Source organism: Hippichthys cyanospilos, chromosome 3, assembly GCF_059441005.1.
Source record: "Hippichthys cyanospilos isolate Australia breed blue-spotted pipefish chromosome 3, RoL_Hcya_1.0, whole genome shotgun sequence".
NCBI lineage: Eukaryota > Metazoa > Chordata > Actinopteri > Syngnathiformes > Syngnathidae > Hippichthys > Hippichthys cyanospilos.
The window spans coordinates 9,279,989-9,294,505 of record NC_142371.1 but is presented as its reverse complement, the minus strand read 5'-3'; the positions used below and the strand labels follow the sequence as shown (position 1 = coordinate 9,294,505).

At 37.9% G+C, this 14,517-nt stretch overlaps 1 protein-coding gene across 1 annotated transcript in view; it reads left to right on the top strand.

Moving 5' to 3' along the window:
* Positions 1 to 14,517, top strand: part of vps13b (vacuolar protein sorting 13 homolog B) — a 298,582-nt gene that overhangs the window by 67,127 nt on the left and 216,938 nt on the right. The window contains exons 18-19 of the mRNA XM_088410037.1: positions 11,218 to 11,352; positions 12,044 to 12,223. Of these exons, the coding sequence (XP_088266163.1) occupies positions 11,218 to 11,352; positions 12,044 to 12,223 (315 nt within the window). The remainder of the gene's footprint in view (positions 1 to 11,217; positions 11,353 to 12,043; positions 12,224 to 14,517) is intronic.

The following is a 14,517-nucleotide window of genomic DNA, read 5'->3' as shown; positions in this document are numbered from 1 at the left end:
CTGGACAGTCCTCTTGGGGGGTTCGGGGTTTTCCAACTCATTAGGATATGCGTTGTTTGGTAAGCCGTCATTTCTCCAGCTGCCAAACCAGCAAAGCTACCTTTTTACTGTTGTGTGGCTGCCAAAATGTATGAAACTGGTCTCCCATGGAGTGAAGTCAAATATTCCTCTTCGCTCACTCTGCCTCCTGTTGGAACACGGTTTGAATAGTTACGAAGGGAAACATTTTAACATCTGGACGCTTGGTTGCAGGTTATTGAAAACCAAAAAAAAAAAAGGTGGTGGCGGAACTTGCATTTGGGACTTTGGAGGTAAAGAAGTGTTGCTTATTGGAAATGTTCTGAGCTACAATTTAAGTGCAATTTTTGACTCACTGGCTTCTTAGGACATTAGAGAACCACATACTTACTTGTGTGCATTACAATACAGTAATAATAATACAAAACATAATAATAACATAATAATACAAAACAGTAATAATAAGTAATACTGAAGAGTCAAACCACCCAATGTGTATGGCCTTTTTTACAATTGGGGTGCTGGTCAGTTCCCCACTTTGTAACAAATTTTTCTGTGTTCTACTTGTAAGTATGCAATTATATCCAGACCGAGAGTTTGACACAAATGGGATGGACTCAAACACGCTCAAAACCACAGAGGCTGAAGCTGCACTATGAATTAACAAATCTGTTCAGTTCAAATGTATTTTTAGTAAGTCCTTCCACTCTATTTTGATGTTAGTTTCAACCCACCCGTCCGTCCATCCATCCATCCATCCATCCATCCATCCATCCATCCATCCATCCACCCATCCAAAGTCGAGAGACTAGCTGACAACACATATGGTCAGTGTCCTTCATGAAGGATCTGCTTCCATCCAAAGTCAAGAGACTAGCTGACAACACATATGGTCAGTGTCCTTCATGAAGGATCTGCTTTGATCTGCTTTGACATTTCATTTTTTCCCCAAAGAAAGACAATCAAAAGCAAGAGGGCAAACTTGTGAAAGCTTCAGTTTTAATTACAGGGTACTACTGACAGACAGGTACATTTCCCTTGAAATAATTTTAGCCTCAGATGAAAGCAGCTGTCAGATTTGAAATCACAGAAAACCACTAGAGCACAACCACAAAACCTTGTAAGACTTGTTAGTTTGAACAATTTTGATGCAGCAGGCTGCACGGCTAGTAGCCTGCATTTGGTTTTGTTAACCGATTGATGGTCGGATAAAATCAGAGAATACTAATGGGTAAATCTGTAAAATTATTACAAATACATTTACCACATTTATTTTTGCAACCCATTAAAACCCAAAGACATATTAAATGCACTGTTTTAGGAGTTCAATCCTATGTATGTTTTAAATCTTCTTTTCAAAAATATTCTAGCATTTTCCTAAAATGCAGCATCAAACATGTCTGGTATGTTAGATAATTAAGTAAAAGTATTTGTTTCGTTAAGTACTAAACTTATTAAGGTCCAAAATGATCAATTACTTTTGTACTTAATTACCTAAAGTAGTAGTAAATAATACTGAACACCTTTTTAGACCCTGTTTTAGCCAAACAATTGAAGAAACTATTGAAAAAAAGTTAAGTACCTGAGATTGAATGGCTAGGTTCTTAAAAACAATGACAATGTCTTTGGGATTCTATTAGTTATCATGATAACATCATACATCACTACGGCCCAAAATACTTTTTCTCTTTCTTTCTCTCACAAGCATGGATTCACAGTACATATGAACGGCAGCCCGTGCATTTCACACTTAGGCCTTCAGTGATTGGAGCCCTCATGCGCTCACGTACGCACGTACACAGGCTTTTTTTTCAGAGCATTTAAACATCAATAAACCCGCATCAGCATTATACGTGCTAAAACTTAAAATAAGTCACAAAAATTTCAAAATGCCAAAAGTGCCAAAGCTTAGAATTAGTCTTATGACTGATAATTTCAAATGATTTGTCCACAGTTTTATGTGGACAATTGTAAGTTTTATGAAGTCCACCAAGAACAGGCAAGCTTTAACAAGATTGTACACTAAATTACAAATGGCAATTTACTATGAGTGTCACATCTGGGCATGGCGAGTTGAGTTGGGAGGAGGAAGGAACGGGACCCAAAAAATGCAGGAATACTGAGAAATATGTGGCTCAAAAAGGAAGTTTTAACAAGGAAATGAGGCAAGACGGACAGGGAGCAAAACTGGATGGACAAAGTAGATGGCTATCTAATGACTTGATTGGCTATTGCAGCTGTTTAACAAAAATATGGGTCCGTACACAATTCGTCATTGCACACTGCACAGAAGCCTTCTATTTGTTCAAGCTAACGCCTGAGCGCATGCCAGCAAGACAGACATGAAATCTGCCTGGCGACACGTGTTAGCTGAATTCTAATTGGCTAAAAACTCTACACTAAAACGGCAGCACTTGTAGGAGTGTAAACATACGAATATAATATGACACGAAAAAAAAAGGAAATGGAGAATAATTTTACATATGAAATAAATAAATAAATAAATAAATATATATATATATATATATATATATATATATATATATATATATATATATATATATATATATATATATATATATATATGTATTGACTTCAATTATAGTTACTATAATTATCATAGTTTATTAAAGTTATGATAATGGCAGGTTATATTAGGCCAGCAGAGAAGGCCTTGCTGGCCCTGACGGCCCACCACTGGTTCCTGGCAGCTTAAGCCACTGAAACAACTTTTACCATTGCATATTGTATGCCAGAATCCCCTAAGTAAAACAAATCCTGCATTTATTTAATTTGTTGACAGATTTTGTTTCCATTTTCTTTCAATCATTTCTGACCACATCAGTCCTCGTTCCAATGTTCTGTTCATTGTTTCAACAGATTTTCAGAATGTACTGTATCCATACAAATTCTCTGTCCACTAGCTTGATTGTCAGTGGCCTCTCTTGTTACATGTTCTTTTATACTTTTGGGATACTTGTGTGGTTTATAGAAGCAGCTATCATGGTAGCAGTAGCTAAAGGAAGCCTCTAATTCTCGCCTGCCCGTGGCGTGCAGCCACAGTTGACCTCAGGTTTAGTGACACACTGACCACAGCCGTCCCACACGCTGAGGCTATATCCATTTGTTTCAGCTAATAGCATGTTTACATACTGTGTAATCTTACGGCAAATTTTCATTTGACCATGCAATTAACATTCACAAACTCCGAAATGTTCATACAGTACAAAATGAGTCAAATGGTAAATATATCGACATCTGGTGAACTTTAAAGAAGGGATTTTCCAACATAAAATAAAACAGGTTATATAAATGGCTCATATGATGAATAGTGAAAACTTATAGTTATTTGTCATTATTTCAGAGTTACACCCTGTATTTTAATGTTAGTTTTTAATTACGTTTGTGAAGTCACTTTTGGATCTCAGTGACTCAGCACTGTGTTTTGTCATTTTTGCAGTTTTTTTTTGGACCCACATTTTGTAACTGTTTCCTACATTGTTGTTTATAATCTTTCTCATGGATTACATAAGTTCACATCAGTATTTTTTTACCTTGATCATTGTTGCTCTTGTTCACCTCCAGGTGATAGATAGCCTGCTAAGACCATCAGCTGAGTTTGATTGAATTATTCTTCTTGCTAAATGTTGAAATTTCCCACGTACTATTTAAAATAACATATAAAGCATATGCTTTACCTCATAATGGCTTTAAACACTAGGACAAATATTGAATTCCTTTTTATTGTTCCGCGATAAAAGCAACATAAAAGAAAATTTAAAATTGTGGTTAATTCTTGAGTTGAAAACAGAACTACAAAGTGTGCCTCAGTATGGCCTTACTTGGTCACTCGAGAAACATTCTTTAAAGAGGTAAATTTCTGGATTGATTGGAATGTTTTCCTGACAACTTGTGTGCTTCAAATGGTAGCAAGAAATCAGGAGGAAATCTGAAAAAAAGAGGGGCCTTTTCCTCCACATGCAACCTTATTTCTAACATTAAAAACACGTTGTGTCAACATCAGAGAACTGATAAATAAATCTTGGATGGAACTTGAGACGGCTCTTGTCAGCGCAAACTTCAATGGGCCAAATACTGCCTTTTTCCTTTCCTGGCAGTTCTTGATGATGTTTTAAGTCAGTCCAGACACAGTCTGTCGTCTTTTGCTTTTGTCCTCCTGCATCTCTGTTCCTTTTTTATGTCAGTCATTCCTGTCTAGAGTTTGTATATGAAACCAGGGCAATTAATTCAAAACAGAGGTTTTTGAGCTGTATTTTCCCCATAATCATTCAAAGCATTGGACTGTTACTTTTTAAGCGATCAAAGCAAAATGAAGCACATTTTTAATCCTTAAAATAACATCATTGGTCAACCAAGCAACACAGTTACACCTATTCAAAAACACTGTTAACCTGTCTGTCCTTTGTTTTGATGTTTTGATATCTTCACAGCGGTGTGCATTTTAGACCTTCAAGGCTTTCTGTGCTGGCTGAAAAGAGTCTGAAGCAGTGGCCCTCATTTAAAACATTGTTATATTTCCCCTCAACTCAGAATTGCAAAACTCACCTTATTAAAAGCTGCAACACTTATTATTGCCATGAGAAGTATTTTTTAGATTATTTGACCACTTTGTTTTAATAGCTGTGTGTCTCCTCATTATTAAAAGGAATATTTGCATAGAAAGAGCTCACAGAGATCGTTTTTCAAAGACCTTTATATAGATTTGTTTTTCTTCCTCAATGCTAAATAAACACAGCTATATCGACACGACATCTCTGAACCTTTTTCAGACACTGTCATCATCACACGAGGCAGATATGTTGACATGCTTAAATTGGCATAGTACTGCAGAGATGACTTTTTTTTTTTATGCACTTTTTCCCCAATTCTCATTAAAGTCAACTGAAGAACGTGTAACCAAACAGATATGTGCAGCTGTAACGCTTCAGCGTATGGAGTTAGTGTGTCTCGGTCTCTCTCTCACTCCGTTTAATTGGTCAACTGCTGTCTCTCACTCACAAATCTCATTGTTTAATTGCTCCACTGCAAAGACTGAGAACATTTCGGTACATAATTATTTTATATATAACGTTACGCTGCTTCATCTTTGTGTCTGAGGTATTTGGGCATGGCTAAATCATAGATGAGCTAACGCAACCATAGAACAGCACTAGTTGACACTCCCCACTAAACACTGTACAACGACTGATTATCGGCCGGGCCGATTATCGGGGGTGCTGTTTGGAACTTTGGCGTGTATCGTATCGGCCTTTTTTTCCATCTGACCGGCTGATATGAAGAAATCAATGTAAAGATGTTGCCTTTAAGATTGATTCGACGGGATGTTTGTTGTTTTGTTTTTTGCCAAACAATCCTAAGAAAATAGTTTCTGTGTTGTTAAATGATTATTGCATTTCAATGGATGATTGTTGTTTTGTTTGTGTAAAGGGAAGGTTTTGCCAATAGAAGTAATTCCGGGTTTGCCGATGACACATTTCTGTTTCGGCTTTGATCGCGAGCGAAAGAGGCAGACAGCTACGGTCGTCAACAAGCATGGTCTATCTGACGCCTTCCTCGGAGAAATATCAGGCAGGAATGCCATAAGTTTCCTCTTATATTTCACACATATGACTTCCGATAATAAAGTATATTTTTGTTGTTTTGCTGATGACACATTTCCGTTCCCGGGTTTGATCGCGGGTGAAAGAGGAAGACGGCCGTGCTCATCGAACAGCATGCTAACACTATCTGACGGCCGCCTTTTTCTGTGAATTATCTGGCAGTTTCATTTTATTATATTTCACACATATAACTATTGATACAAAGGTATATTTTTGGCGTTTTGCTAATAGAAGTACTGCTGGTTTTGCAGATGACGCATTTCTGTTTCCCGTTTGATCATGGGTGAAAAGAGGCAGATGGCCGTGCATGTGACCGTTAACACTTGTCTCTTATTTTTTTCATAACCTTGTTACTAATGGATGCATTTAAATCCAAAAGTGCAGTCTGGCAGTATTTAATTTGGTCAACAACACCAGGGAAGGCTGTGTGAAAAACATGCAATGATGAAATCAGCATGGGAGCAACAGTGACAAAAAATAAAAACACCTTCAACCTGTGGTCCCACCTCAGGATTCATCACCCTGACTCTTATCAAACTTCAAAGACAAGTCATTGTAGTTATATCTTTTACTGTATTTACTTTAGAAAATTTTCAGAGAGATATTTATTTAATTCAATGTTGTAAGAGATGTTTCTGAGAAGGAAAATCAGACATTTCTGGAGCTACTATTATCTATTTGTGTGGTTCAATGAAGATGCTTTAGGCATTTCGATGAAGTTCAGTGTTTGCAATATTCAATTATTTTACTCTTTTACTGCAAATAAATATAGGCTCTAAATGTGGGTTATCGGCCTCCTCTACTACTAATAATCTGTATCGTACCGCCCCTGAAAAAAACCTATTGGTCGATCTCTAGTCAGTAGCCTTGTTTCACCTGTGTTATGACTTTTTTATTAATCATAACTTGTCCCATTTCTATCAATACAATGCGCAGTAAGACAGCAAGATATGCATAAACCCCCAAAACTGCACTCAGCTATGGCAAGGAGAGGTTTTTTTTTTTTTTTTTTTTTTTAGCTAAAATGGCAAAGAGGTTTCATGACACAGTGCCAACCCAGCTGTGTGTACAATAATGGAAAGACAACTGGCAGCGTTACGGGTGTGGGAGTCATTCTGAATGGGAGCAGGACAGGATGGGAGTAATCTTGAATGGAATGGGACAGAACAAGATTTTTTTTTTTTAACTATGGCCTGGGAAGGAAAGGGCTGAGATTGAATTTTTTGGGGGAGGGGAATCCACCCATGTGCAACTGGTTCCGACCAAATAATTGTCCGCTTACAAGTGGCAATGCAGAAATCACTCTTCACACATCCTTGCAGCTCTTGTCACTGTTCCACTATATCTTTTATTTCTCACTTCAGTGGCCCCACTTTCACCGTCTTCCAAGCACAAGGCCAATAGCTATTAGTTTTGACCAAATGGCTTCCGCAAAAACCCCTAATTGAGGTAATTCAGTGGCAGAGAGAATCATGGTCTGTAAAAGCCAGGAACATGTGTCACTATTTTAGAGAGCAAACTTTAAAGCATGCAGCACCTGGGGAGAATGGAAATCATGAATCTTCGACCCCCCAACATCTACTGCCACCGACACAGACACACACACACATACATACATTTGTGCATATGTACTGTACACATGTTGAAACTGGGGTTTCCGGCACAAAACAAACAAACAAACAAACAAACCTACATTAAAAGTATAGTCCTGCCGCCGCTTTCCAAGCGATGCTAGCACTGGGTCTACCGTATTTCTTTACTGTATGTGCAAATACGCTTTCTTTTTACTTTTCGATTTTCTGGAATTGTTGCTCACTTTCAGGATGTCAAATCCAGCTGCCCATATTTGCCCTCATGCCGTAGCCTCTGGCCCCTAGCCGTGTGTTTATGTATTCCTTGCACCTGCCCTCTTTTGACAAATAACAGCACCACACGCATTCAATTCTCACAGTCACACAAAGCAACACTCACACGTGTGGTTGTAATACACACACTAAACGAAATACCACAGTTAATAGCAACAAACTGCAAACTTGTGTGTTTTCTCTTCCTGGGCACCCCACATTTTATAGTCTTAACAGCTGGTCTAAACATTATTATCAGGCGCCCCAGTGCAACTACTACCACCCCAGCAGGTGCACTCTGCCCTTTAGGATATCTACATGATAAAAGTGTATACTAATACCTCTCTATTTCATGATTCTTAATGTATTTATAAAATGTATTGCTGTCAAAGAACACAAATGGAAAGGAGAAAATTGTCATTAAAACTGAGAAAAACAGTAACTATTAAACATTTAAAATATTTGCACTAAATATGATTAGTACTCACCTGGTCTCTACTGAATAACTATACTGTATTTTTAAGATTGTTTCAGATTTCTGAAAATCATTTAATTATTAAACAGCAAGTGCCACAAAGTTGAAGTGAACAAGTGTAAAGCTTTATTGACATTATCAGCCTTGTGCTGATAGGGGTCAAAATGAATAAAATAATCTAAAATAAATAATTACCATTATTAGTACAATTATAATAACTATATAATAAGGAACATAAAAAGTAAAGTGTTAACTTTTGAGATTCATTAAAATTGTACAAAGCATTAAGACAAACAAACTTGCAAATAGACAGACATAGATGGAAAAGACAACAAATTTGTGCCATTTGCAAAGCCAAATTCAGAAATACAGTATTTCACACAAAAAAAGCACAGCCCGAACAGGCAATCGGAGGGGCCAGTGGGGTTGGATTATACATTACAATTTTTTATACAATTTTATACATTCTGTTATTCAATATAAACTTATATATTTTAAATAATATATTTTTAAAACTCTTTTTGAGCACAGCTATTGAGTCACATCTTTTCAGTTCCATTTCATAATTGTTCCATAAATTGAAACCTCAAACATACACACATTTCCTTCCTGGTAGCTAGCAAACAAACAAACAAACAAACAACAACAACAGATAAGCCGCACTGGACTATAAAGCGCAGGGCTTAAATCATGAGAAAAATAGTTGCATCTTATAATCCAAAAAATACGGTACATACTGTAAATCACATTTTGTCAACCCAAAGTGTTTGCCATTATTAGTACTTATTAGTAAACACATTTGTAAAAAGTAAACAGCATTGTATGTCTAATACTATAACATATATGTGGTTTATTCACACTTTGTTTTACATTTAAGTCAACAATTGTTATAGCTAACCACAAGCAAGCTAGTTAGAAAGGTACTCTGAGACCACGTTTTGCCTCAGTGGTACTTTATGAGATCAAGTGAATGCAATTGTTATTTGTTCATCTGCATTTGCTTATAACAAAAGAACCCCACGTCAAAGTCGAAATAATGCTTGTATTTAATCAAATATAGGGAGGTATTTTGACCAGTAAGCCCTATCAAAACAGATAATGCAAGAATGACAATGATGTGTTCTGATACACTTAGCTTCTTGGAAGAACGTGCATCTGATGAATGAATCCTCCCTTTTCCTTCAACAGGTGGCATGGCACATAAATTCCTCAGTTATCTTGACTTTTTTAATTATCTAGCATTTTTCTTCCAAACATGTAACATGGCAATGATATTGACAGATTACATTAGAGCTGTCACAATCTGACGACATAGTTTTAAGATGATCACTATTACAGCGGGATAAAAAAAAAATATGCAAAGATGTTGCCAAGTGGAACAACAATTGATTATTATTGTATTGCACAATGAAACGTTTTGGGTTTGAGTGAAAAAGATGAGAGTCATAACGACAGGGTACGGTTAATGTCTGCAATTTGGAAGTATTGGAACTGGTTCTCAAGTGTTTTATTTCCTGCATGATGGAGAGAGAAAGGATTTGAAAGAATCAATACAAGTTAGTAAAGATTTTAACACTTAAAAAAAACACTTAAAAAACATTGATGTACGCTTATGAACATGTTTTTTTTAAAGTTGACTAAATGTTGATGTATTTTACAAAAGCTTAATTTTCTGTTATTTAAATTGACTGGTTTACCTTTTTTTTTCAATCATGCAGAGAGGTACCAGGTCTGCGTAACGGCGGCGTAACATTCCTCGCCTTAAACGGCAGTGTAAAAGTGGCTAATGACTGCCTGAAATCTGGAAACCATCAAAAATGTTTCTTCCCTTGAAATGTTCTGCCAGGCCTTTGCTGCAACAGCCTTCATTGCCTGTTTGAGGGACTTGGTGCACAGGGTCTGTGCTGCAATGTGTGAAAACGTGCAATCAACATATTGTCACAGTCAGTTAGAAAGAAGTTAAACATAATCGTATCAATGTTTCAAAAATGTTTTGATCTCCAGCAGTATAGGCTTGTGTTCATCACACCAGTCTCTCGACCGTCTGTAAGCCTGTCCACTTGCATGCCTGAAAATTTTGCTCATAAAGGTTGAGAATGGAATCAGTGGGAAAGGGCAGCAATAAACTGTGCAAAGGCGCCAACAGTAATCTAGGGTTAGCGATTCTCTCGTCCACTGGGGTGAACCTCGTTGTACAGGTGTCAAACTGGGTGGCAATAAGTATTCCCACACCTGCTCTGCATCTTTTACCCATTGTCAACTCCAGGGTGGTAGAGGTCCCAACTTCTCTTTGGACTGGTTCTAGAGAGCTAAGTGTGGAGGTGAGCCCAACCATATCTATTTGTGACTTCTCAACCTCGCGCACCAGCTCAGGCTCATTCTATTCTATGTCCCGAGACCAATCTTCTGTAGCCAGGCATCGGACCGCCAAAATCCTTGCCTTTGGCTGCTGCGCTGCTCGCACTGCATTGTGCTTTTGGTCCCTCTCAAAGGTGATGGGCCCATAAGAAAGGAGACTCACGTTGTTTTGGGCAGAGCTAGACTGGTTGTATCATGAAATGCTCCCTTCAGCCTGTGAGTGAAGTTCATGTGAATGTTAACGTGCACAAATAATTTATCCATTGTAAAGCGTCTTTGAAAATTCAGAAAAGCGCTGTGTACAACTGATGCATTATGATGAGGACAGTGGTGACCCGTCAGAGCCAGCAAGGCCTTCTCTGCTGGCCTAACATAACCTGACATCATTCTCATAATTATAATAAAAGTCCATTTGTTTTTGGCCAAAAAACAAAACAAAAAAGATTTAGCATTTTCACATAAATGGTAAAAAGAAGGATGTCTCCACACTTTCAAACTTCTGATCTGAAAATTGTGTGTGTGTGTGCGCGTGTGTGTGTGTGTGTGTGTGTGTGTTTCTCTCGTTGTATTGTGGCCATCGCTATGTATATGTGGATGTCAATAAAAATGTACCTCGCATGTGGAGCAAAAAGAACAAGTAGGTTAGGATTGTTAATTAGGCAGTAGTTTTGGACTATGCTTTTGTCTCGATGTTCCTATCCCAGTTCAGCTTTTGAGTTCACCTGAGTTCTTCTGGTAAAGAGCATCTGGTTGTTCAGAAAAGGAAAGGGTCAAGAACAATTAAAGGGCAATCAAGTGTTTAATGAAGCCACCGTAATGGTATTTAAACCTGTCGAACTTCACTTCATGTTCACCGTTTTCTGCTTTTTCCTTGTTCTTCCCTCCCCCCTTCTTTTATTAGGTGTGAAATCTCTAGGCTCGTCACCGACTCTTGAGGGCTCGCTCCAAAATCTTGAGCTGAAGTTCTGCAGCCGCGCAACGGTGAAATGCGCCTCTGGAACCGTGGGAGCTGTAAAAGTGTGTGCCAGGACCCCAGGTGTGTGCAGCTGTGCCCTGTTAAAACTTTACTGCCTGTGTAGGAGGGAGAGAGTGAGACCGACTGAACTGCATTGGACTGTCTTTTACTTTTCAAACCTATACTTTTATGTCCTTCACTCTGTCTCCTCACTTTCTTTCTTTATGTTGATTCACTTCCAGCTGTGTGATTAAGTTGCTGTTTTCTCCTGTGGTGTTGTCACTGGGCTTTGGTCATGTCTTTGACGCAACGATGTTATTGGAGACACAGTCCAACAGGTCAACCTGAACAGATGATGTCAGGAGCAGCAGAGATTTACTACAGCTGTGGATGTAGAAATGCAAAGAATACAAGCACACATTTTGTTGCAAACTGATATTCAACGGCCATAGTGGTTTACATAGTGTAAGGTGTTAAAGTTTAAGTGTATCAAAATCACTCTTTGCAACTAGGTAACTTTTACGTTATTGCGCTTAACTTTACAATGTTTTTTAAAGCATTATATTTTTTTCATGTGCACCTTTTATTTTTGTGACCTCCAATACAGAGCACTTTGGCGATACCATGGTAATTTATGAACATCTTGTAAAGTATTATTTTATCCCTACTTTCAGTCCAAGGTGTGCGATGTTTGATACTTTACAAGTTTGTCATTTCATTGTGTTGTGATTATTTAAGGAAAAAAACAATAACCTTTGCTTCTTTCCTCTAGGCTCAGGAGAAGTCGTAAAGGAGAAGCTCATTCCTCTAATCCAGGGACCATCCGACACTAAGGAACTTCATATGAGGCGATGGCTAAATGAAAGCCGCAAACCTGAATCCCTTTTGGCTCCGGACCTGCTGGCATTTTCTGTGCAGGTGCCACAGCAAGTAGAGGACTTCAGGAATTCAGGTAAAACACCCATCCAGAACCAAAGGACTCGAGATTTAAAACTAATGTGCTGCCCACTCAAACCGGCCCTTCGTACAATTTGCTGTTGTTTACTTGTGCTGTGGCTCCATCAACAGGCATAGGCACATATTTATGGCTTGTGCCGGTGTTGGCACAGATATGCAGTTTCGACTTGATACAATTATTAGATGTGCCTATGTTTCCGACCATTTTGACAAAGGCATTAAAAACAATGCATGGACAAACTTGGCAGCCATGTTGGCAAGTATGGCAATCCTAGAAAAGGCAATCGAAAGTATAGATGTTAGGTTGATCTTTTAATCATTTAATCTACGGTGGTTTTTCAATGGAGCGAGTGATCGTCCGGAAATGTATCTACACGTTTCTTGAATATGCTCTTTTTGGTACAATATTCATGTGTTTCTCTTGAAAACATTATCTACGGCATCTAATTGTAATTGAGGTGAAAAAAGATGGGACCTAACTGTAGTTCATCAAGTTGCACGCTGTTATCTCCCTAATGACCAATTAGGTAAGTTGGAATAAACTTCAAACCTGTTTGTTCTGGGTATTTTTAGATTTTAGAATTCTCATAATTGTAAATTTTCAAAGACTGGTGTCTTCAGAAAGTGAAAAAGGGAGTAAAACACAGTCATCTGTTCATATATGCTCTTTAAATTTCACATCTAGAATATGCTTATACACTTACCACTTCTGTCCTATGCATTTTTCGTAATAGTTTTTGGTAAGTTCAAAAGTATAACATCACATGTGCAATAAAAAATATTCTTTACATATTAACCGGGAAAAAAGGATGCAGCTTAACAGCTGGCACACACACACACACACGCATGCACACACACACACACACACACACACACACACACACACACACACTCCGTGTGTATCTGCCAGCAATATCTTTTTTATTTGTTAATATTAAGTTGAATAGATCATGTAGTTTCACAAGGAACATTTCGATGAAATTGCTACAGTTCTCTCTGCGCATTTGCATCATTGCAAACATCTGTGAGATGAGTTTGAATATTAGTTCCTGTATTCAAGTGGTCATGTCTTCTAATATTTGTATGCAACAGACATATTTTGGGTGTCTGATTATAGGCCTGTGTTTTGTTTGGTGGTCAGGATTACATCAAAGCCTTTAGTCCACATATTCCATGTCCCTGCCATCATCCGGAGAGTGACAGGGAGCCTGTTAGAGCAGTGTTAATGGAATGATGAATGCAACGTTTCACTCTGGCCGAGATGAAAGAAGGAGTAGCATCAGTCTAAATGAGCTTTGCTCCCAATGGACTAAATCACGGGCCAACATCTTGTGATTGTGACGTTACAGAATTTTTGTTCATTTGGCCTTGTTATTTGATTCCTCCCATGCGACAGAATGAAATCCATCCATTTTTGTGATCACAGTATGCAGTACGAAGGACTGGTGAATCGGAGTTTTGAAAACAAACAAAACAAACAAGGGGAAACAAAAACATGACGAAAGTAACTAATACTGGTAGTTTGAAGTGTGGCAGAAAGGTTTCAGAACTGCTGTCACAAAAGACATATTTCAACTCACAACTATAAGACTTACCTTTGGGTATTGGGCAAACAGGCAACCGGTTATTTCTAAACTAACTAAAGAGACTCTAGAGTTCCTGGCACATTTGCTTCATTCAGTGTGTGAGAAAAGACAACAGTGTTGGCAAAAATACATGTAGCTGACTCATTGTGACAAGCAGCCTGCACGTCCTGTACAAGAAAAAAACAATGTCTTGCTGTCTTGCCACTTACCCAAAGTTGGGAAAGTGTGGTATAGTCCAGGGGGGTTCTTTATGAAATAAAACATTTATCATTTGTGGTTTGGACTTGAAATTTATTTTGTCACACAAATCCTTGAGCTTTTCTTAAACACCTCAGATTTTACATTTTGAATATGGGCAGTTTATTATTTTTCAAAAACAATTCTGATTCATTTCAGTGATTAAAAAAAATGAGTGTGTAACATAAAACATGTATTTTGAATGGGTTCTCTGATCACTTTGAAAAGTACACCTACTGTCCCATTACATACAAATAAAAACTAACTAATACAGGTTAAGCTTGTATTTGAAGTCATTGGAGTACAAGGTTCGTCCAGATGTCCGCATTTACTGAATTATCCAAATTTAGATTCTTCAGCCTACCGATATGAAATCTTTGACCACATTATTCACACTAAGTTCCATTGATACTCTAGTGGCTTGTCGTTTCGGTCCATGGACTTTTGCAGTCCTCTTTGGCTTGAT